The sequence below is a fragment of the Plectropomus leopardus genome, chromosome 17 (genome assembly GCF_008729295.1).
Source record: "Plectropomus leopardus isolate mb chromosome 17, YSFRI_Pleo_2.0, whole genome shotgun sequence".
NCBI lineage: Eukaryota > Metazoa > Chordata > Actinopteri > Perciformes > Serranidae > Plectropomus > Plectropomus leopardus.
Window position 1 is genome coordinate 3,282,591 of NC_056479.1, and position 24,284 is coordinate 3,306,874.

Sequence of the window (24,284 nt, forward strand, 5' to 3'; positions counted from 1 at the left end):
AGTTTTGCTCCGTGCTCCCTCATCTGTCAACTCCCACCAGTTGCGGTTTGAGTGCAGCACAGTACATAATTGCCGATCAGCTGGAGTGACAAGACCGAGGAATTCACTGTTGATATGGTATTCCACACTTATAAAAAGGATAATTTTGTTGTTTTCCACCTCCACAATTCTCCTCGTCCTTGCTGTCTGTAGTGACCTCTGAAAACCTCTGACCTGTTGACTCCAGGCCTGGATCCGCTCATTGTGATGTTTTGTTGATGTTGTGAAATACGATCAGATGTAAACATGGAGTGTTTTATTCTAAAAATTAACCGGATGTTTAAATGTTGTGTCGCTGTCTGACTTCCTGTCTGCTCTGTGCTTAATTCAGCTAAAGTCATGCAAAGTGCTCCGGCATCCGGCAAAAATAGAAGCCTTGCGTATCTGATCCGCAAGCCTCCTGTCGATTAGCAACGCAGTGGAGTCAGTGGAAAAATAACACATAGACTAGAGTGTAATCTATTTTCTCTGTCTGCCGTGGCAGATCAGAGCCGGACCCGAACAGATCTGGTGGAAATTAGGGGTTAGTCTTGTTATTTCACTGGCAGAAATACAGAGATGTGCTTACCATTGTCAGTCTGGTACAGTTCAGAGCCGTCTGCTCCTTCTACAGCAGCAGCTGGGTCAGCGTCTGTTTCTGCACTGCTCCCTGGACTGCACGACAGCAAGAGCAAAACCTTTACAAGTTTGTACAACCAGTGTATAATACCTCTATAATGTGCAGTATGTCCGAGCTGCTGTATTTGTACCCCCGCCTTTCATACTGACCTGGGTGGGACGATGGCTGTAGGTGGGGCCACCACTTCAGGTGTTAGCGGCTCATCGTCCAGCGTCTGAGACGTACAAAGCATGTCATTGGCGCTGCTGGCGCCTGACATCCCCGCCCCTGGAGCTGCTGTGGCTTCATCCGCCAGCTCGCCGTCTGGGATGGAGCTGGTCGGGTGGTCCAGAGATGGTGTGTCTGGGTCTGTGGGGGTCTTGGCTGGGATGTCACCGGGCTGGGACAGAGCAGAGCTGCAATGGGGCAAAGAACGGTGTGTAAAAGGGAATATGACAATTTTTTATTGCCTGTTTACTGCTCATATATGCATTTTTGCAGGCACCACATATTTACATGACTGCAGATTCCCCCAGTCTAAAGCAGTGGTGGAAGAAGTATTTAAAGTACTAATACCACATGGTGAAAATACTCAAGTATTTAGTATACTCAAGTTACAAGTAAAGGTCCTGCATTAAAAACGGTACTTAAGTAAAAGTATGTAACTATAATCAAGAAAATGTAGTTAAAGTATGAAAAGTTGAAGTACCCAAGTCCAGTACTTGAGTAAATGTACTTAGTTACATTCCACCACCAGTTTAAAGTGAAACTTCACGAGAACAGGTGCTGTTACTGGCGAACCACCACACACATACCTGTACATGGACTCCCCCAGAGGCCGACTGGTGTCAAAGCAGTCAGGGAGGATGATGATATAATCCTCTGAGGAGGTGGAGGAGGAGCGACTCCTGGTCCTTTCTCTCTTCTCCTCACCCTCTTTCTCCTTTTCATCCTGTGCACCTTTCTCTCTCTCCTTCACACACATACTCTCCATGTGGGACTCCTCACCTTCAACTGTGATGCCATTAACAAAAGCTGGTGAGTTTTCACAGATGATACAGGACATATTTACCATCAGAGCTGCAAAATTCTGCTTCTCTGCGATTTCTAAAACTTTTAAAACTCTCTGAGATGGCCAAATTCAAGTCAAAGTTCTTTTCTACGTTTTAAGTACTCTATATACATCTCCCTCTTTTATTGATTCTGAAATGAAAAGAACTTCAGACTAATACTATCAATACATCAACATGGAACAAATCCCATATTTTTAGTCACAGTGAACTACATAAAATAGTATTTTGTGTCTTGTTTAGTGCTAGAGAAAGTAAAAATTTTAAATTTCAGGTACTACTTTGTATACTTTCTCTGACAGTTTAGTAACTATACAAATTAAGAGTTTTGCATAAAATAGTACAAAAAGAGTTACTAAAATATGACATTTTATTATAAATTAAGTTACTAAACAGTTTATACAAGTCCTGCTGAAGTCCTCCTCATTTGCTCAGTTGGCTGATTAACAGAAAATAATTTGGCGACTATTATGATAAACATTTAAGTATTTTTCTTTTAGTGTTGAGGCTTTTGAGTGTTTTTATCCCCCTGAAATGGATACTTTGGCAACTATTTTAATAAACATTTTCTTTTTTTAAGTTTTGATTTTTTGGGGTCTTCATTTTATTTTCCTGAATTAGTGCTTTGGCAACTGTTTTAACATAAATTAAGTCATTTGTTTCATGAATGGTTTTGATTTATTTGAGGTGTTTCTTTTTTTCCTGAATTGGGTACTTTTATTTGTGAAGTGAAGTGAATTCTTTCTCCACCTCTGGTTGTTGACATTGTTCACATAGCTGAACTTTGGTATTTGCATGACAAAAGACCAAAAACTTATGATAATATTAAATGTTTGATTTTCTTGTAACCTGAGAAAAAGATAGACTTGATACAGCTCGGACCGAGTTTTATGACCACCTTACACCAAACGACAGATCGCGCACCAACTGAGGTAAAACTCACTAACAGTCGTTTGGTGTAAGGAGGCATAATACACTTGGCCCTTCTGTTTTCAGGTGACACCTTTTTTGTCAGAAGACACGTTAGGCTGCGTTTCTTGTATGAACTGTGCTATACAAATAAAGTTTGCTATTATTATTATTACCTGTGTGCTCCTGCAGCGTGGAGGACCTGGGCGGAGCAAGGAGCGGGGTGGGTGCTGAGCTGGGGCCGGGTCCTGAGGTCGGGGCCACAGACAGCGGAGCAGGCAGGGAGGCTTTGAGCGGGGGAGGGAGGGAGGCCTTCAGCGTAGCCGGCGGTTTCAGGGGGTTCTTGGAGGTGCTGGGGCTGCTGTCTGGGCTCTCCTCTGGCTTCACTGTTTTACTCTTCACACAGGAGGAGGAGGAGGAGGAGCCGCCCTGAGCAGCCGGACGCACCACTGAGGACAAAACGAAAGACACTGGACTGTCATACTTTTCTCTTACAGTCTCATGCAAACACAAACTCTCATATGCTACAGCTGATCAAATAAAGATCCCATGTATCTTGGCGGTCAAAGGTCAAGGTCCTGGTCACCTTGCATTCGTCTCATTCTTGTGAAAGCAATATCTAAAGAACATCTTTAGGGAATTAGGGATACCCAGGGAGCAGCCGATAAGATTTTGGCAGTCATAGGTCAATGGTTAAGGTGACCTTGCGTCTGCCTCATTTTCATGAACACAATATCAGAGGATGGCATAGTGGGAGTTCCCTTAAATTTGGCACAAACATATACTCAAGAATAAACTGATCAGAATCTGGTGGCAAAGGGCAAAGGTCATAGTGAACTCATACAACAGGTTTTTGGCCTTAGCTTAAGAACCCTTAAGAACCGCCTTGAAAACGTGTTGATTGTATAGAACATCTTTGTGTGAAGCATCCATGTTTTCACAGAGATGGATGTAAACTGTAAGTGCATCTTGATTGCAGCAGGTGTTATATCTAGTTTATTGTAGGCATCGTGATTTTACTATGATGTGTTTTGGTGGTATGTCCAGTTTTTCCAAACCTTACCATGTGCCTCCTTACCCTAAACCTGAACATATGTAGCAGAATGTATCTTTTGCCTTAACAACCATTTACAGCATCATCCCACCATGTGCTTTTGTTGACGTCACAGTTGCAGCATCCCAGAATGTCAACAGCAGATGCATGAGGATGCCTAGAGTGTACTATGTAGATGTGGAAGTCCACTACAAAGTGGCAATATGTGATGACTTGGCATGGGAACCTGTTGGTAGCTTATACACAGGTTTTTAACTGATTGTCTCAAAACTGATTAGTACCAGCTTTAATCTTTGGGAGAATATTTTAATAAGCAAGCAAAAGGCAACTTTTAAAGACACGTGAGCAAGTGTGTGATCTAACACAGCCCAAAGTACTGCACGCAAACTAACATTCAACAGTAGCTAGAACTTGGATTTATCACAAGAGGCAAAAGCAAAAAAATTGTACCTATGGTTATATGTTAAAATCATGAAAAACGTCAGAGAGCAACAAAGTTGCCTACCATCTACAGTCCAACATATTTTTCATGAGCTTTTGATTGACCTTTCTTGGAATGCACCAGCTGTCGTTCTGACAACAGTAAAGCCTAAATACATCTCTATAAACACATGTCTATGAATGAACGCAGATCATTTCCAAAAACATGGGCAGGTTATAACATTTACATCACAGGACCAAAGCAGACCATCACAGGCGCGAAAAGACTGATTTGTCCTGAACCCCCGCTGACCATTACCTGTCCCTGGGCGGGACCCTCTTAGAGGAGCGTGGTCCGGCGCCTCCTCCAGGGTCATGGAGCGAATCACAGTCTCACAAACAAACTGAGTCCCGCTGATGTCATCCTCCCCTTCCTCCTGAGCCGGGACTCCGCCCCCCTCAGCTCCAGACCCCGCCCCATGAGGGACATCTGAGGACCAGGAACAGGTGGACAAACGTTAGATCTGTCACACAGACGTAGGAGCTCATTTATCAGCATCAGATTTATCAGTTTCTTTTCATGTGTGAATAAATCCTTTGAAACCTGAAACGACATCAGTTTTCTTGTGCTGCGTTAAGACTTCTTTCACATATATTTAAACCTTTGAAACGTGAACAAATTGGTTTGATTTCTTTTGGAAACATGGCTAGAAAGGTACTAGCCAACCTCGTTAGAAATGTCCCACAAATTTTAAGTTTAAATTATTCTAAGTTAATAATACATTTATAAAAAAGGACAAAATGTCCAGTAAACTATACTACTATCACTACTACTACTACTACTACTATCACTACTACTACTACTACTACTACTATTACTACTACTACTACTAATAATAATAATAATAATAATAAAATAATAATAATAAAAAATAAAAATATACTAATAAAATAAAAATAATAGTAAAGTAGTGACAAAGAATATATCTGAAAATAAGCTTGGTGTTGGTGGGGGTATTACATATAATTTTGAAAAGGGGGGGGGGGGGGGGGGGGGGGGGGGGGGTACTGAAAACTCTCTTAATTACATATTTAAGATAATGTTAGAGAGAAAAGAAAAAAGAAATTAAGCATTTTCTTGAAGTCATTTTGTTGGGGTTTTTGGGGGTTTATACTTTTTTTTAGCTAATTTCCACGAAATTTCATTTCCTCTTTAACCTTTTAACTTTTCTTACTAATTTTGGGGCAATTACTTGTTAAGTTGCCGGTGGCCTGTTTATAAGAATAAAGCAGGGCTTCGAGGCTATTGCTTTGGACTTTGAAAGGAAAGAGTTGACCATATAAGCAGGGTTCATACATGGTGCTTGAGGTGCTTTAAGTCTTTGAATTTGACTTGCCCCTGTCTGGACAAACCCTGATGATGACCCATGATGCCTCACATCACTCAGTGAACTTTAGCTCCATCAGGAATTTTCTTCATTTGCCAAACTATCAGCAAAACTCCACTGAGAACCTTAAAAACATGAAGAGAAAACTAATTTACCCATGATGCTATTGATGACTTCAGTCTCTTCCTGGATGAGACCCAAAGAGGGACTGCTCTTGTCCTGTAGGTGTCCGTCTTGAGGCAGAGGGGACATGCACGGGGTCATGTCTAGATAATGAGAAGACGTCAGAGGCTGAACTTCAGTCTGTTCATCAGTCAGTTACTGACACGTCACACTGATGCAGCGTTTTGTTTTTTTTTTTAATTATAGAACAGTACCAAAATGTAAAAAAAAGTATCAACTGTTGTGTCAGTATCAGGATCAGCTGTTGAACACAAGCTCTCAGTGTCCCTTAATCCAGTGGTTCCCAACAGGTCCAGACTTTGTCCTTAGTCATTAGTTCAAGGTCCATACAGAAGATAAATTATGACATATTTAATTTTATTTCATTAAAAGTTTTCCCACTGAGCGATAGACGCCATTTAAACATTGTCTCCAAGCTTTAGCTCCGTCACAAACCAGGATTTATGCTGTCTTTGTGTGGTCCTCGGAAATATCCAATTTATGAGTTACGAGCACATGAATGGCCCTCCAAAGTTGTAATTACGAGTGGGAAATTTGTAAATTTCATTGATACCTGAGCTGCCAAATTGTGACATTTGTGTGAGCAGCAGAAATGTCAGAAAGCATGAAAACAGGGTCAACAATTGACAGGGAAAAATGATATATTTGGTTATTTTGTTTCTAGTAGCTGTCATTTACTTTTAGTAGTTGCACATTTTTAGAACATGCATCTATCAGCTGTAGCAAGCAAGCAAACTTTGAACTCCAGAGCATGTCAGGAGAGTATGCTATAATTAATAACAACATTATTTTATAACACGAGTTGCCGACTTGACATCATAAAAGCATAAACATGGCAGACAAACGTCAATATTCGGTGAATGTTTTGGTCAATGGTAAAAAACGTTTTGATTAATTTACTTTATATTAATAATAAAATAATAATAATAAAATATTAAAAAATCTCTGTTTCTCTCTCTCTCTCTCTCTCTCTCTCTCTCTCTCTCTCTCTCTCTATATATATATATATATATATATATATATATATATATATATAGATATATATATATATATATATATATATATATATGGTATGCAGTACTTTCATATGAATAATGGAAACAGCGATGAACCTCTTGTTTAATTGCTCTTAGCATTAAAATACACCTGTCTTCTTTGTGGCTTCCATGTTGTAGCACATGAACAAGTCAGAAGAAAGACTTCCCAACTCAAACTACAACCTTCCAATTTCACATGAATGCAGCATTATCTGCTCCTGTTATAGACCGGGATTTACTGGCTACACCATATTTTAAAATAAGCATTATATATATTAAAAATACTTTGAAAAACCTGTAAATGTTTAACAAAAGTACTGCATACCCCAATGTTTACATTATGAATGTTTTTGCATATACACAGACTCTGTTTACTCTCCATCTAGGCTTAGACTCATCATCTACAATAGTTTCACTTTTTAATCTTGTATGTCTAAAATCTAAATGTCCAAAGACAAACAGACGTCTGATAGACATTTATTAATTGTCTTTTCAACGTTAAATTGCTCAGTGGGAGAACAAAATGATATAAAATATATTGCAAAAATTTTGTAAACAAACTGCACTGCACATAAAAACACTGCAATAAACAGCATGTTTCCGAGAACAGGGAAATAAAATAGCAGCTGAGAAAAAGCACTTCAAAATAAAAGCCCTGTGTCAGAAAAACAAATTAAAGGGTTTTTTTTACAAACTTGACATGTCCGAGAGTCACTTGTCCTTTGACTCGCAACCCACCAGCTGGGAACCACTGCCTTAACCAATCACCAACAAGTGGGAACCACAAGAAGTCTTCTTACCTGCAGGGGTGTTGTTTGGGACGCTCTCCAGCTCTTGGACAATGTTGATGTCCAGCAGCTCAAAAGACAGAAGGTCCTGAGAGATCGACAACAACAGACAGCTAATTCAAATGCTTTACAGCTGCATTATGGGGAATGTAGGAGGAAGTGCTTTTGGGGGGCGGTCTGACCAAAGACTGTATAAAAATAGATGGATGACATGACAGCTCTCAAAAAGTGTGGCCATAACATCTGGATTGCCCCGTGGTGTTTGTCTGCAGCATAGGTCATAAAGCCCGCCCCTCCATGTTAGTGAATGGGACATATGCCAAACTAAAAACTTAAAGTACACGCCAAATACATTTTTCCCAAAGATGGTTTCTGTCATTACAGGTAGTTCCAGTTATCTTGATGTTTGTTCAAGTGTTATATTTTGGCTTTATTTTTTGTAAAGTTGGAGGAAGTGCAGACGTATCGTCCATCTTAATACTGTTAAATACTGTTTTGGGGTTTGACCCAATTAGGGATGGAAAATCAGGATATCTCAGCCTCAGCTTTTTTGTTTTGATTTGTCTCCTGTCAGTTTCCAAACTTTATGAAATTATATCAGTATGATTTTTTTCAACATTTCTGAGATGTTTTAAAAGTACTGCAATGATAAATACATGTGGAACTAATATTATAATTCTACTTCCATGGTCACAAATGGATATATATTGGTATACTAACATATTCCAAACATTATAACAGTAAATGATTTGTAATATTTTCTCTTACCATGCACCACCATCTCAACTCTTAGGATGAGCTCTATATTTAAAAAACTATAAGGCAGGTTAAAAAAAAAAAGAAAAAAAAAATTTTTGTTATTATAGCTGCAAGGACAAAATAAATGCAAAGAATATGTTTTTTTCTGTTGCTAGTTTTTGGGTGAGAACTTCAAAGAGTTAAAGTCGAGATTGAAGGAAAAATTGCTTTTAAACCTTTTGAGATCACATCATATTGTCATATTGGGCACACATTTAACAACATATGCCAAGAAAACAAAAAAATATTTATTTTTTTACTGTGATAAAAAGACGTGTGCCTGTTATGGATGCAAGCCTCTGTGCAAAGTGCACAGCAGAGTAACGAGTGCAGACGATGTTACCTGAGCAGTGAGCAGGTCCACAGAGGGGATGTAGTACTCCTCTTGGTCCACTGACATTAACGGTTGCTCCCTGGAAGCTGCACAGGTTTTTCCATCCTTTGCCACCGGGTTCTTACCCTGCAGACACAGGCAAAGCTCTTCAGTTAGATGCAGTGGTAGAAGAAGTATTCAGATCCTCTGGTCAACTAAAGTACTAACATCACCCTGTGAAAATACTGTTACAAGTAGAAGCCCTGCATTGAAAAGGGTACTTCAGAAAAAATGTGCTTAAAGAATAAAAAGTAAAAGTACCTGATGCAGAAAAAACAAATCAATACGAAACAAAAAAAGAACATACATAAACTCAACATTATTACAAAAAAGAAAAAACACCCCAAAACTCAAAAAAATTAGAGGAAGAAAAAATAAAAAAATAAAAATTATTTAAAAAAAAAATGACAACAACACCCCAAAACTCAATTATTTTAAAGACTTAAATTTTAATCAAAATAGTTGGCAATTCATTTTCTGTGAAACAACTTACTGATTAACTGCTGAATTGTTGCCACTGTACTTGTGTAAACTCTTTGGTAATTTAATTTATAAAAAAATTGTAATTCATAAACCTCTTTTTTTTCATTTTTTTATGCAAAAGTCTAAATCAAATCAAAAATCTAATGCAAACATTTTTAAAGTAACTAAAGCTGTCAGATAAATGAAATGACGTAAAAAGTACAATATTGCCATCTGAAATGCAGTGGTGTAAAAGCATAAAGTAAATATGATACTCAAATAAAGTACAAGTACCTTAAAATCATACCTAAGTACAGAACTTGAGTTAATGTACTTGGTAACATTCTGACACTGGTGAGATGTTGTACACACCCATGTGTACGGTATGTGTCTATGTGTGTGTATTTATAGGTCTAATCACACAGTCATCATTGACACTGTCTTTGTCCCTACACTCAGTCGTTGTACCTGTGGTGTGACACAGGGCGACACCAGGATCCCATCAGCCATCATGGGTGCCGGGGCCAGAGGATCCACCACGATGCTGCACCACACCCTGGGTCCAAACTGCTCTCCAGCGTGGGCCAGACGCCAGTGGGAGGTGTAGGAGCCCTCCACGGTGGGAGCGCACAGCGCCACACTCACTATACCGACCTGGACACACAAAGTAATCTGTGGCTCATCAAGGTTTCAACAAAGATTTACTGTGCAATAGTGCAAAGGACAGAGAAAAGAGGGATGACAATGCAAGAGAATTTTGCAAAGGTAAGCGAAGTCAAAATGTCCCTCTCACCTGTCCCGGCTGCAGAAAAGGAACAGACACTTCTCTCCAGCGGTCCCCAGATCCCACCGCCAGGTTCCCCCACATGAACTTCAGCTGCAGGAGGCAAACAAGGCAAAATGTAAAGCTCACATACCAACAATGGTTGAATTGACTACAGCAGGGGTCGGCAACCTTTACTATCAAAAGAGCCATTTCTGGCCCAAAACAAAAAAAAAATCTGTCTGGAGCTGCAGGTAACACAACACATATAGTCAAACTAGCCTATCAATATTATTAATGGGTCTACATGAGCATTCCTTAATATGTTTTACCACTATTTATTATTTTTTGTTACATTAACTTGGCAGTGTTGGTGGTAAAAATTAAAAGATCTATCCATGCACTATTATTATTATCTCTATGCACTAATAACTTCTCCATTTTCCTCTGAGACTTCTGCTATCTTAGATTTGGAATCCATAGCTAGTCAGGTCTTTTTGATCCAAGACCGCCCACCATTTTTGAAATTTGGCAAAAATATGATGCATATTTTAGTTAATGAAATACATTTTCATATTCTGTGTAGAGGCTACATATTTTTGCAATTTTTGCAAAAATTGAATGAAAATTTTTAAAAAATAATTGCAATTCATTTCCATATAATTTTTAGTCAGAGACACAGGAGCCACTGGAGAGGGGCAAAAGAGCCACATGCGGCACTAGAGCCTCACGTTGCCTACCCCTGGACTACAGGCATGTACTGTGTAGCTTCTATTATTCAAGTGACAGCAGAAATAAGTTGGTTTATTAAAACTTAACCAATCAATAACTTAACATGACCAAGGGGTCAGATGACCCTGTGTAATGTGAAAGGTGAACACACACACACACACACACACACACTTACACTTCAGTCTGCTGTGTCAAATCATGGGCAGGGTCTATCTTTGTATAAATTGCCATTCCCTTGTTCCAGATTTGCAGTGGTAGAAGAAGTAAAAGTACTACTAGCTCACTGTGAAAATAATCTTAAGTAAAAGTCCTGACTAAAAATGGTACTTAAGTAACAGACATTAAAGTACGTAAAGTGAAAGTACCCTATACAGAAAAGTATTGTTATTGTTATATTATTTAAAAAAAAACACCCCATAAACATCAAACACCCAAACTCAACAACACTCAAAATTATTTTTTTTAAAAGTTTAACAACAGCATTTGCTTGTAAATGTAAAAAAAAGTTAAGAAGTTAATTCATTAATTTTAAAAAAAATAAAGAAGTTATGCATAAAGAAATCGTAATGACAATATATTTCAGCTTTATACAGTAGCTACTGGCTCATTTTTTATTAAATTATTTTTCCCCAGAGGATGAACCATTTCCATTTCAAACACTACATTTGTTTTCCTCCAGTGGGACCAGATATTTTGTAATCCACCTGGTACACTTTGATGGAATCTGCTGAACAAACTTGAGCTCCAAAGAGCATCAACGCTTGATTTAGCTGACCTCGTGAGAAATGAGTAGAGGTCTTTACCTTAGTATCAGCACTCCAGCAGATTGTTCCAGTGTTCCTCATCTTCCAGTACTTGATAAACTTGGTCCCGGGGCGCAGTCGGGTTCCATCAGGAAGGTTCTCGTCCAGAAATGCAGCCGTCATGGCTGGAACCACCAGGGGACAGGGACGCTTTGGGCGCCTGGGCAAAAATAAATAAATAAATAAATAAAATTAAAGTCTTTCTGTTCTTTTGTTCTGCATCAATAGTTCTTCAAAATGTTCTCACCAACGTTCAGACCACATTAGATCACAAACACAAAATATCCCTGACCTACATGTTTCAGTTAAGGATGCACAATATGAGACCTTTGAGACCTGGGCAAACTGGCTTTATTTTATTCAAAAATATGACCAAAAAAAGAAGAAATGACCAAGGAGGTCTGTGAAAAGTGTAAAACAACTACCTGAAAATTTGAAAAAAACAAACAAAGAAAAAAAAACAGAGTAAAGCAAAAAAAAAAAAGAAAAGAAAAATAAAAAATAAAAAGCAAGAAATGCTTGAAAATTCTAATAATTCTATAAAACAATTTTAAATATATACATTTGAATACAGTTCAGTAGACATTTTTCATTGGCTTTTTATAAAAATTGTCTCTTTCTTGCCTCTTTCTTGTTTACTATGCCGGTAATACTGTCTTCTTACACAGTTTTAGTAAAATGAAGTTAATGATTAAATTGTGGCGAATCTTACCAAGCTAACCATGTGTGTAGCATGACTATACTGACAAAAATGTAAACATGTATACATATTTGTATGTGTGATCTAAGCAGCTAACATTAACTCCAGCTGGTAGCCAACAACCTGGTTTTATATATATACTGCATGACAACCAGACCGAGCCTCTAAATTGAGACAGGCCTTTATTTGTCAAAACATCTTGCCAAAGTCGACTAGTAAAAAATACTGGGCAAATAATTAGGACTAGGCTTTTATTTGAAGTTTTATGGTAATATTCATTTATTGTGCAAAATAAGAAAAATATTTTAACTTAAGTTTGATGTCTGTTACAGGTTCACCGTATTGGTAAAAAAAAAAAATTTATATATCTGTGTGTGATATCAGCAGAAATCAGCATGTTGGCCGATATGCGATTTTTCATTTTAAAGCAAGTCTCTGTCAATACAGATGACATGCCCATAGTATCGTGCATCATTACCATCAGCGACTCATTTTCCTCATTTACTGAGACCTAAGAAAAGGTCTTCTCTCTCTCTGGTGTGTGCTGAATTTTAGACAGTGTTTTTTCGGTAACCTACTCGGGGCTGTTGTGCTGGGTGGCTCGCGGCTGCAGGAGCACAGGGGAGGAGCTTCCCTCTCTGTGGGAGGAGCTCCACTGTATGCCCCGCCTCTCCATCCTCAGCTGTTTGCGGATCTCTTTGACCTCGGCCTTCAGCAGGCGCTTCTCCGCTTTCAGACGCTGCTTCTCCGCCTTCCGGAAGCTGCGATCGCCTCGCCTGTAGAACCTGAAAGACACACCAGTGTGCCATTCCCACAGTGGCTCCATGAAAACATTAAATGTGCCATCACTATGTCGTCCCTGCAATAAAATGTCCAAGTACAGTCAAGTACAGACAGACAGCACAGGACAGAAATCTATCCGTTGCACTTTCAGGCACATAACATTCAGTATTTTGACATGATAGTTAAAAGTTAAATTATTTGTATCTTTTTATTATTATAATTATTTTGACTAAAAATGGACTGTTAAAATACATGTAAACACGTTGAAATTGGACTACTTTCTCGAAAGCAGACTGACAAACTCAGATCATTTGATTGGAAGTCGAGCTTTTCAATCATGTAAACTTGATTTTAACTGGACTCGGTGTTCTGTGCTCCTTATCACCGTGCTGGCCTCCCTCTGTGGTTAGGGGACTGTTTGTTATTTTTGGGGTGGAAGGGCTGCTGCAAAACGGGTCATGCATTTTAAAACATGTAAGCCCAGAGCAGAGACTGATAAATAAACAAAAAAAACCTCCTCTGATAAATAAATTACAGTCCCACAACACCGACAAGGCAGCTAAGCGATGTTCTGCTGTGGACGGGACCACAGAAAAACATACATTAGCCATCTAAAAAAAATAATAATAATAAAAAATCAATATAATTTTAGGAGTACACTATATTTGAATATTTCTCCTCTTTAGCTTCCAAAGCAGCAGCTCCTCCGTTTAGTAGAGTAAAATGAGGAAATCTCAACAGAGATGGTGTTTTTTATATCACAGCTTCATATCCCCGTCAGTAAAGGCTGTCTGACAGCAAGGTAAGCAGTGGAAATATTCCAAATATAAGGTACACTTAAATTGACATTGATTTTTTTAAGGTGGTTTAAAACTAATCAGTGAGGGCAGAGTTTGTTCAGCACTGTTTGATTATATGTATGTGACGCAGCGGTTTTCTACCCCGAAGTAATCATACAGTACATAAACAGTTATGATTGTGATTCGGTCTATGTCATAGACTGTATAAATAATATAGATTTATTGTAACTAGATGAAAGAGGACATATTACCATCTATTGTGGAGTCATGTATGTTTCTAAACATGCATTCACGCCCAATTTTATTCTGTTTGTTGTGTGTGAATTTGACCTAGATGGTATGAAATGTGCTATATTAATAAAGATGACTTGACTTATGTTTGTCCAAACTCTTGCCCAATGTGTCAAAGCAAAGATTAAATAAAAAGTTAAAAAGTACACTGCCCTGGCTTTTGTAAAATATCTAACACATCTAAAAGTATAACAAATGGAAGCAGTCTAGCAGTCATTGTGAGACGGCGGCGTTCTACCTGCTGTGGTCCGGGGCAGGTGATCCGTGCTCTGGGATGGACAGAGGGGTCCGGGCTCTCACCAGGTTGTGACTGGGATCATGAGAGAAACTGCACGGCTCGCACAGAGTGCAGGAGGTACACACACTGACCACACACAGAAAAAAGAAATAGAAGAGAGTTGTAGAGATGGTACAGGGAAAATGAAAGAGCGAGATGAGATAAAGGGTAATTCCAACTAAAATGAGGCAGCAAACACCTCAGAGGAGTCCACAAAAGTGTCTGCTGAGACACGCTGAGGACTGTTTACTCAGTTTATATGAGGATGAAACTCATGAAAGAGAAAGTACAGCAGCTGAAGTGAAACTGTTGAGCTTAAAAGAACCTGAATCTCTTTTTACAGTTTTAAGTTTCATTTTTGAGGTAAAAACAAAAGTCTGTTCTGTGTTGCGTTGACACCTCACCTAAAAAATCCCCTGAAAATACCCCCCCCCCCCCAAAAAAAACAAAAACAACAACCAAACAAATTAACAACGTAAAAAAAAATAAGAATAAAATCAAATTAAAAAATAAAAATTAAAAACAATTTGTACTTAATGTAAGCGATAAAGTCATTTTATACATTGCACTTGGAACAAGGTGCAATATATTGAGTATATTCAACATACCGCCCACCACCCCACCCCAACCCATCAAAATCAAAATAAACGACAACAGAAGGGATATAGAAAACAAAGAGAGATGACTGGTTGCTCTGTAGACTATAATAAAATGAAATGCCTTTATTAGACTGTTTTCTAATGATTTTGCCACCATAATAAAGGCTTTTTAAATGTAAAAAGCCTTTATTATTGATTCAGCAACTATAATAAAGGCTTTTTAATGTCATTCCTCTGCGTTTTTCATGTTTTTCACACTTTTGGAGTGCCCGGATTTCCCTAACAGAGAGTATATTCTAAAATAACCATCAGGATTAAAATAATGCTAAATCTCAAATAAAATTTACAATAAATTCTACTTTATCAAAGAAATCACAGGAAATAATGAGTGAATGAAAACAAAACTTATGTTATAGAAGAATTATATGGATTGAATATGATTCTGCATTAGAGCTGTAACTAATATCCAGCCAGCAGCTGAGCGCTCGTACCTGCACTGGTAGCCTCCTCCAGTGGTCTGCCCCCGGCAGGAGGAGCACGGAGGAGTGGAGGAGGTTGGAGCTCCAGGCAGAGTAGAGGAGGAAACCTCAGGGACCTGCTGGGCCTCCACTCCTCCTACCGCCTCCCCTCTGCCTCCTCCAACTCCTGCACCTGCTCCTGCTCCTCCCAGGGGTTTGTGAATGCAGCACTGTCCAGAGAACTCGCGGCAGATCTTCTCCACCGCCTCCCGCACCACCTGGTCCTTAAACTGGAGAGAGGAGGGAGGAGGTGTGAGGAAAGCGTTCCCTGATTCAGTGTTACAGCAGGTAACTCTCCATCACACTCTTCTTACCTTCTCCATGTAGGAGGTGAACCAGGCTGGAGGAGTCTTATCTTCTTCTTTGGTCCCCTTCACATCTTTCATGATCACCTGATCAACAGAAGAAAATGGTGTTCATGAGGGATGCATGAAATTAAGATTTTTTTGGCGATATCCGATATGCCAATGTATAACAACTCAATTTGCTAATAACCAATATCAATATCAATATTTCCACTTTTTCCCACCTAATTTGTAGATGATTATCAAGTCTTTTCTGTGGTGGTTCTTTGTAATATCAGCAGGAATCACATATATACACATATATATATATATATATATATATATATATATATATGACAATATCGCACTTTCCCGATATTTAATTTTAAAGCCACTTTTTTTTTTTTTTTGATGATGTGCTGATATTATCGTGCATCCCTTGTATTCATTAGATAAAACATGCAGATCAACATCTTTCTTACATCGTCAAAATACAGCCTTCATTATGATTTCACCAGCAGCGGGATCTTATCTTATGTCACACTAACAGACAGAGTGTAAGTGATGACGAATTCCCATGAAATATGACCATGATAAGCTGCAAAGCTAACCTGCAACTCACAGTCCTTATTTGTCAAATATCTGATGAGTAATATCTGAGGTTTCCTGGCTGATAAATGGACAGAGCTTCGCAGCGTTCATTATGAACCGCAGTGTGTTTTGGTCTCACCATGCCCTGCTCTGGCACTGCAGCCTGGACTTTGCGGCTGACCACCTGGGCCAGAGCGGGGCAGTGCTGTGGGGGCCTGAAGCCCCTCTTGGGCTCTGTGCCGCTGGCTTTGGTGGTGGAGACCCTCGCAGGCTGGCCCCGGGTCTCGTACACATTCATGTGAAGTCGGTTCCCCTGCCTCGCTGCACTCTGGGAAACAAGTAAACAGGTTGGTCTCACTATATTTTGAAAAGTTGCTCAACTAAACTGTTAAAAAATTAAAATCTGACAACAAAAGTGAGATAATGGCAATACAATAAAAGCCCATTTATTGTATTAATCCAGGAGGTTTTTTGTTTGTGCTTTGAATATCACTGAGGTTACTATTTAAAGTAGCGCTGTCAAATTATTAATTTTTTCAACTGCAATTAATCACATTTTTCAATCACACTTTCTCAATTCCATTATTTTGCACTGTAAAAACAGTTCTGAAGTCTATATTGACACTCCACAGCATCAACCTCTCGCCCAAATATGGTCACTCCTGTTTCCAAAAACAAATAAGATGGTGACGACCGAAATGCAGAACGAGGCTTCAAAATGGGAGTTCACAATAGCTACATCCATATTTTTGACAGTCTATGGTGAAGTCTCAAAATTTGCACTCTCATGACAGCATATCAATTATATACTTTACTCATACTTTAACCCTTTGAAACCTGGAGTGACAAGACTTTGCTTATGCTGCTTTCAGACACCTTTAACAAGTATTTAAACCTTTGAACTCTAAGTGTTGCAATATCTTTCAAAAACGTAGGGAAAAAAAACAATGAGCAACTTGGTAATAAATGCTTCATATAATAGTAGTATAATTGAGAAACTCAAAAAAAAAAAAAAGCCAGAAAAAAAAAAAGATAAAACTATTTTATAATGACGATAATAGCAGATTTAAAATTATGTTACAAAATTATAATTATTTTTAAAGAACTTTTTCCAGGTAATTTCTTTGTCATTGATGTTTTTTATTGTTCTTTTGGTATGTTTAAAAAAAAAAATACTAATTTTCAGGTTATCTTTTTGTACTTTTAACTAACTTCTTGCAAATTTTGGGGGTGTTTCTTCTTTCATTGCTAAAGGCGATTCTTCCAATGTTTTTGACCGAAGTCAAGCCAATTTGCTCAAGTTTGAAAGGGTTAAACAGGTTATGTGGGAAGAGCTAGACTATACTGTCATTCTTTGTTTTCCATCAGTACACAAAAATAAACAGCGATTGAACTTAAAATCAACGTACCTTCAGTGCCTCCTCGTACTCCACTGGAATAAAAGCAGAAACATTCATTAACATGATGATAAATGTGCAACTCATTCTACATCTCAAAGATTTTGGGGGGTTTTGTTTAGCAGACTGAGTCTGTTTGCTTACCTTGGCTGTTAATGGACACCTGGAAGAAAAAAAAAGGGAAGATTTTTTCTGGAAATCTGTGAACGTTCACACTGTGGGTTCAGGTTGTTGTCTTTTTGCTGAAACAGTTTTGGGAATTAAAGGGGCACTCCATCAGTAGAGGGGTTCCATTAACCCTCAAATTGTGCAAACTGAAATAGCGAATAGAGAATACACTTGATGGAAACGTCAATTTCACCAAAAAAAAAAACCTTCCATTAATTGCAATGCAATTTTTACGCTCGCATGAGCAAAAGCCAAAATTGCAACGGAAACATACAGTAAATACATGTCGATTGAATGTTCCTCTGCATATATTTTTTCATTAATTTATGTACTTTCTAAGAACCAGGTATATTACGGATATTTTTACACATACTTACATATTTTTTGTGTGTGATTATGTACTTATTTATTTGCATTTATTGACATGTACCTTGCTCACATGATAGGTCACATGACTGTTAGACACATATTTTAGATGGGGTCTCACAGAGTAAATCTGATGATGAAGAGCGGCTGTGCTCCAAACGTCACTTCACTGTGGTGCGTTAAACAAGTGATAACTGGAGCCCTGCAGTGTGCAAGACTTTTTTTTTCTTTTTCACTTTTCACTTATTTGGCTCAGCACCTGCTCCAGGTTTGGACTGGATGTGCGTGCATCCTTCGGCTTCTAAAATGTGCAAACGAGCATTTTTCGCTGAGTTATTGCAGTCTATGACAATTCTTTTAATCTATTCATTATAAGTCCCACGGCTTGATGAAAATGTTTGATATAGCGATGCACCAAATGTTAAATCCTGAGCTAATACCTGTATCTATGATTAAAATGCAGAGAACTGATGAAATAAAATAAAAAAAAAGAATATTAGCAAGAAAGACAATACCAGAATGCCCATCGGACATATTCAGTGAACAAACGTGAAGTATTTCATGAATGAAAAGGACTTAAGTACCTGGTCAGAGCAGATGTGGATGATTAAGAGTGTTTTGTGCATCTGGAGTTGATTTCTGTTATATTTTCTCTTACCACAAAATTAAGAGAAAGTATAAGAGAAAATTTAAGAGAATGTTGCTGCACGAGGCTCTTTGAGGCGTGACACTGATTTCATGTGATACTGCCGGGACTTATTGTAAAGTGTAAAAACAGCAAATAAGTGACAGCAGAGTCTCTCACCTCCTCGTTCTCCTCATCGAAATAGGTCAGCTGAAGACTGCACAAGCCGAACGATCGCTTCACCTGCACACACACACACACACACACACACACACACACACACACACACACACACACACACACAAAGATGTGATAAGAACAGAAAATTGTCCATCACAAAGGAGGGGAGACAGACAGTGCTAAGGCATAAGTGGACAATTAAAGCAGGCACAACTTCAGACATAACAGCAATTTCAATTGAAATGAACTCAGTGACTCATTGTGTATGTGAGGGTGCTTGAAACCTTATTCAACATCAAAACCCTTTTAATGGGAGCTATTTAGTGTGTGGATCCTTATTTATTTATTTTTTTCAACTGTCCTCGCCATCAGAAAGGTGACCTCTGAGACGACTCCGTGGTTCGCATGTTCGTCCCTGCTCAGCCAGAGGACGCAGTGATTGGGGAGTGGGACTCTTTACACCTGGATCATCATCCTGTGCTGCATTCAGACACTTTTCACAAGGGTCTAGACCTCTGACACCTGGGAAATTTTTTTTTTTTTTTTTTTGGCAATAGGCAACTTGGAAAGTAATGTCCCGCAAATTGCCAAAAAAAAACAACAAAAAAAGCCATTAAGGTGATAAGAAAATCCTCTGGAAATTAGCAGAAAATCGTCGAAAACTAGGGAAAAATGTCCATAACATTTCATTTATGAATTTTTTATAATGTTTTTTTTTTCTCTTTTGTTGCCTATTTCCAGGTAATTTCCTTGTAACATTTTGTAAATGTCTAGCTAAATTTTCTTGACATTTTTTTTTGTTAAGTCGTTCATTGTTTTCTTCCTCTCAAGCCAGGTTTTTCAGGTGTCAAAGGGTTAAGCCATTTCCTTCATTATAATTCAACATGACCCAATAAAAGCTCACGTCGCATGTTATTATTCAGCAATTCATGTTGAATAAGAAACAGATGAACCTGTGCACCAAACCCACTCTCTCATCTATCTCTCTCATCGGTCAAACAACTCAAAGTGAAGTCTGAGATCTGTGACTCAGCAGCACTCACACAAATGAACCTTCTCTCCTGACACTAACCGTTTACAGACGTACTGATTCAAACACACATCTTCTGGTGTTTTGTCCTCCACACTCATTCTTGCTCATTGGTGCACTGCCAGAGGGCTTCTGCACAAAAGCAGAATTTAGAAATCCAGGATAACGGAAAAGCGAGACTTGACCTAGTCTCATCAGTGATTCCTGGCTTAATTGGTTGCACGTTTGCCGAGCCAGGATGAGAAGGTGCGACTATGTCAAGCCAGATGTACGTATTCTGGATAAATGCGCGTTCGTGGCTGTCGTGAGGAGAAGATGCGTGCAGCGGAGCTTTTTCAGCAAATGGGCCGCAGCTTCTCATGGAAATGTCTCAGGTAAAAGAAGACCATGGAATAATTGTAAAGCATGTTTATTTCTGATCAGAGTGACAGCTGACTGAACCTATCAGGGACCAGGATTAAACAAGCCTGGCTGTTAGCCTGGTCAGGAAAGGTCTAGCTGCACAGAATAAATCTCCATGGTAAATATGTGCCTCTGCTTTCATGGCTAAATTCAGCCTGGATACCTGGAGAGTCCTGGCTTAATCTGCTATCTAGGTTTAGTGCAGCTTCTTTCCAGTGTGATGACATGATGTCTGGGACACAGGTCTGCTTTGGGGAAGCCTCCATGGTTGTATACAGGTTTTATTAACCCTTAGAGGGTGTTTGGCGCTTTTTAAGTACATGTCATTCTTTATTTTTGTGATAGTTTTGGCTGTGTTCATGCATATGGCATTCATTTTGGCAAGATTGTGTATTTTTGTTTAATCTGTGAATTTCCAACTCAGCTCCTGCAATAAGTCTAAAAACTAAAAAGTGTTACATTCAGACTGTTAAGTGCAAAAAACGCCCCACTGAAACACATTCAAACTGACATTTTTGATCCCACAGCCATCAAAGCATAAAACATGCTCATTAGCAGCAACATTGGTTTTTATATTTTCATACATTTTTTTTTTTTTTTTTTTTGCAGTGTCAAATATTAACACACACACCGCTCTGCACACAAAATGTCCTTTTCAAAATCAAGCTATGAAAAAAAATCTTATACTTTAATAGGATTTTCATTTTTCATTGAGTATATTTTCTTAACCAACACTTTTTTTTTCTTTTTTGCTAATTTCCAGGAAATTTCTTGTAACTTATACTAATGTCTCACCAAATATTGCATCATTTCTGTTATAGTTGCTCATTAGATTCTTTTAAATCCCTTAAAAGGAATCAGGCTACTTTGGTCATGTCTCAAAGGGTTAACATGGTGTGCCTTTGCTGCATTTTTCTGTCACTGATAAGAAGCAGTAATATGCATCATTTTGAGTGCAGTGCTATTTATTGACTAAGTTTAATCTAATTGCACTTTATTCTTGCAAAATGTTTTATTTCATTGTGTTTTAAGTCTATTTTTTCTCTAGCTTTTCAAAAATATTGTCCTTAATCTATACATTTCTTGCAATATGTGAAACATTGATCCATAATAATTGCCAACTATTTCTTTCATGGTGTAAGTCATTTTTTCATGCAAAAACATTTCATAGTAACAGTTTCTTATATAAACTGTATGTATGAGGACGTGCTGCTTTTCCCTTAAGTTATTTTGATTCAATGAATTCATTTAAACATTTTTGCATGAGTACGTTTACTTTTAATACTTTGGTACAATTCCCTGAAATCACATTTACTTTGCATATTTATTTCTTCTTTTAAATCACTTTTAAAAACGTATTTTTATCAAAAGACATTCCTATCATCTCTTTTTAATGGACTGTTTTTTTTAAATATATGGGACCTGAAATTGCACTTAAGTCTGAACTGTTTTGGTTTTATTTTCAACCACTGATTTTATTTTTTTTTTTCTTCTGTGTCATTTTTCCTGTGTGTTGTTCTTTTTTTCTTTTGTGCCGCATTTTAAACGTTTTTCCTGTGTGTGTTTTTTAAATGTACAGCACTTTGTAACATCGGTTTTTGATCACTGGGATTCACCACTAAGCAAACTCTGTCCGAGCAGATTTTTAAGAACCCTAAAACGTGCTTTGAAGGTGCACATTACACTGACTTCCTTAGGACAACAGGTGAACACGGAGGATGTGCTGGGTTTGCATCAACATCAACATAAAACAGGAAACAGCACCAAATATACAAAAATAAAGGCCTCTGACACAAATCCACCTCGAGTAAACAGGGCAATGAATTATGGGATTAGGGCAACCTATAACAATGTCGGAATGTATTCCTGTTAATCCATATCTTTGATAGTTTGGTGTGCAGTGATGCTGAGCTCACAGGAGCAGCTAACAGGCCCGAGGAAGCTCTCTCATGGTGTCTGGGATTCAGAGCGCCCTGACCAGTTATGGCGAGCTGGTAAACAGTGTTTCCATGACGACTGAGCTCTGTGGTAATGGTGTGGGGACTGCGGTGTCTCCTCCTTGTCCTCTGTGACACTGTTGTCTCAGCAGCAGTCAGGACACACGCTGCATGATGGGAACGCTATGCTAAAGGATGGCGGTAGCATCTGTATGGAGCAGGTAGATACATGCCGACGTGGCACAGCAATGTGAAAACACACAATGAGCAGAGGCCATCAATGAGGGTATAGCAGACGGAGGCGGTGCGGTGATCGGTGTGTGTGTGTGTGTGTGTGTGTGTGTGTGTGTGTCTCAGAGCGGGCCCAGTTGGTTCTCCCCTCTCTTACCATGGCCTCCATCGACTCCCAGCTCTTAGTCTCGGATCCCGACAGGAGGAAATTTTTGGAATTTCCTCGGAAATTCACCTTCAGGTTGATGTAGAAGTCCATGGCGTCGGCCGTCTGCGCCCTAGCGCATATTACACACGACGGATACGGAGCGTTTTCCCCTACTGACGAAGGCTATTTGGGTTAATCTCGCCAATTCGCTCTGCTGTGACTTAGCCGACAAGGGATGAGGCGTATTTTGTGTTTACATCAGCGTCCTGGACACGCCCACCCTGCACCATGTGTCCGGAAAAAAAGATCGACACTTCCGCCGCTTGTGCGGAAAAACAAAAGCAGCAGCAGCAGCAGCAGCAGCAGCGCGGCGCGGCGCGGCGCGGAGGAGCGCAACTGTGATGATGAGCCGGGCTGTAGCAGTTAATCTGATCCAGCTCTGGTGTTGCCATTAGTCAAATCTATGTTTTACACCTAGCCAAAGGGAGGAAAACAAAAATAAAAAAAACAAAAACACAAGCAAAACAGTGTTTTATTATAATAAGTTACTGCATTAGAAAACAACATTTTACCAAACACCAATAATATGCACTATATCATATATATACAAAGAGTAAGTGTTGTTTTTATTTTCTCTAAAGCCCTATTCGCACTGGACAACCCATCAAGCACCAGAAGTCATTTACACTTTTTTTTTCTGGCTAAATCTGGTCAGCTTAATTTAGCCCCGAAAAAGACTATAAAAACTGGTCTGACTTGGTCTTAAGTTAACCCACAAATGGACATTGACAATTGGGCTGTGTTTTGACCATCTGACGTTTATTTTATTTTCTATTCTATTAATTTATTCAAACCATTAAAAAAAGTTATTGTTAATGTATTGTAGGTTATTGTTAAAAGAAAGGCCTATTCTGCCTCAAAATGACTTGATTTAATATTTAATTCAGTGAATATATTTGACAGAGTGTAGCTCACCCAGAACTTTTTTATCTGTGTAAATACCTTTAAAGGGCCAATGCAATGCATAAAATGCTATTTCTTACTTGCCAAAAAGTGATTGCCGCTGTTATATTGCCAAAGAAAGGTTGTTTCTGCCTCAAAATGAATACATTTGATCTTATCTAATGAGAAATCAACACAAATAAACAACAATAATAAATAATATTACAATAAAAATAAATTAAGTTACAATTTTGCCCCCCTCCATCACCACCACCTTTGACTGGAGCCTCAAGGCCCTGACGCACCTAACTGACAGTCAGCCATTGGTCAATGTTGACTTTTTTCTGCTGATTCAGCTTGTTGAATGCCATTTAGCTCTTGAGCAGAATTCTTTTACTGTTGGTTTGTGTTGTTGATCACTGGCACACAGGAAATATGCTTTGTTCGTTCAACATTGGGTTGTGTTGTTAACATGCTAGCTGGCTAACTACTATCATGATGGTCTTCTGGTTTCCCTTTTGACCGCCATCTGCTGGTATAGAGAGTTATATCCACTCATGTAGGTACAAAACATACGCGTTGATTGGCCATTGGCTTC

At 38.7% G+C, this 24,284-nt stretch overlaps 1 protein-coding gene across 1 annotated transcript in view; it reads right to left on the reverse strand.

The window, feature by feature from the left end:
- Positions 1–22,963, reverse strand: part of nbr1b (NBR1 autophagy cargo receptor b) — a 30,346-nt gene extending 7,383 nt beyond the window's left edge. Inside the window, exons 1-20 of the mRNA XM_042504426.1 lie at positions 22,754–22,963; positions 18,997–19,059; positions 17,802–17,820; positions 17,670–17,692; positions 16,400–16,588; positions 15,700–15,777; positions 15,359–15,615; positions 14,230–14,355; positions 12,696–12,902; positions 11,418–11,577; positions 9,913–9,996; positions 9,588–9,773; positions 8,628–8,744; positions 7,499–7,574; positions 5,634–5,744; positions 4,410–4,580; positions 2,793–3,065; positions 1,453–1,651; positions 808–1,053; positions 608–693 (exon numbers count right to left, since the gene is read on the reverse strand). Coding sequence (XP_042360360.1) covers positions 608–693; positions 808–1,053; positions 1,453–1,651; positions 2,793–3,065; positions 4,410–4,580; positions 5,634–5,744; positions 7,499–7,574; positions 8,628–8,744; positions 9,588–9,773; positions 9,913–9,996; positions 11,418–11,577; positions 12,696–12,902; positions 14,230–14,355; positions 15,359–15,615; positions 15,700–15,777; positions 16,400–16,588; positions 17,670–17,692; positions 17,802–17,820; positions 18,997–19,059; positions 22,754–22,855 — 2,773 coding nt within the window. The 5' untranslated portion in view covers positions 22,856–22,963. The remainder of the gene's footprint in view (positions 1–607; positions 694–807; positions 1,054–1,452; positions 1,652–2,792; positions 3,066–4,409; positions 4,581–5,633; positions 5,745–7,498; positions 7,575–8,627; positions 8,745–9,587; positions 9,774–9,912; positions 9,997–11,417; positions 11,578–12,695; positions 12,903–14,229; positions 14,356–15,358; positions 15,616–15,699; positions 15,778–16,399; positions 16,589–17,669; positions 17,693–17,801; positions 17,821–18,996; positions 19,060–22,753) is intronic.
- Positions 22,964–24,284: the final 1,321 nt, after the last annotated feature.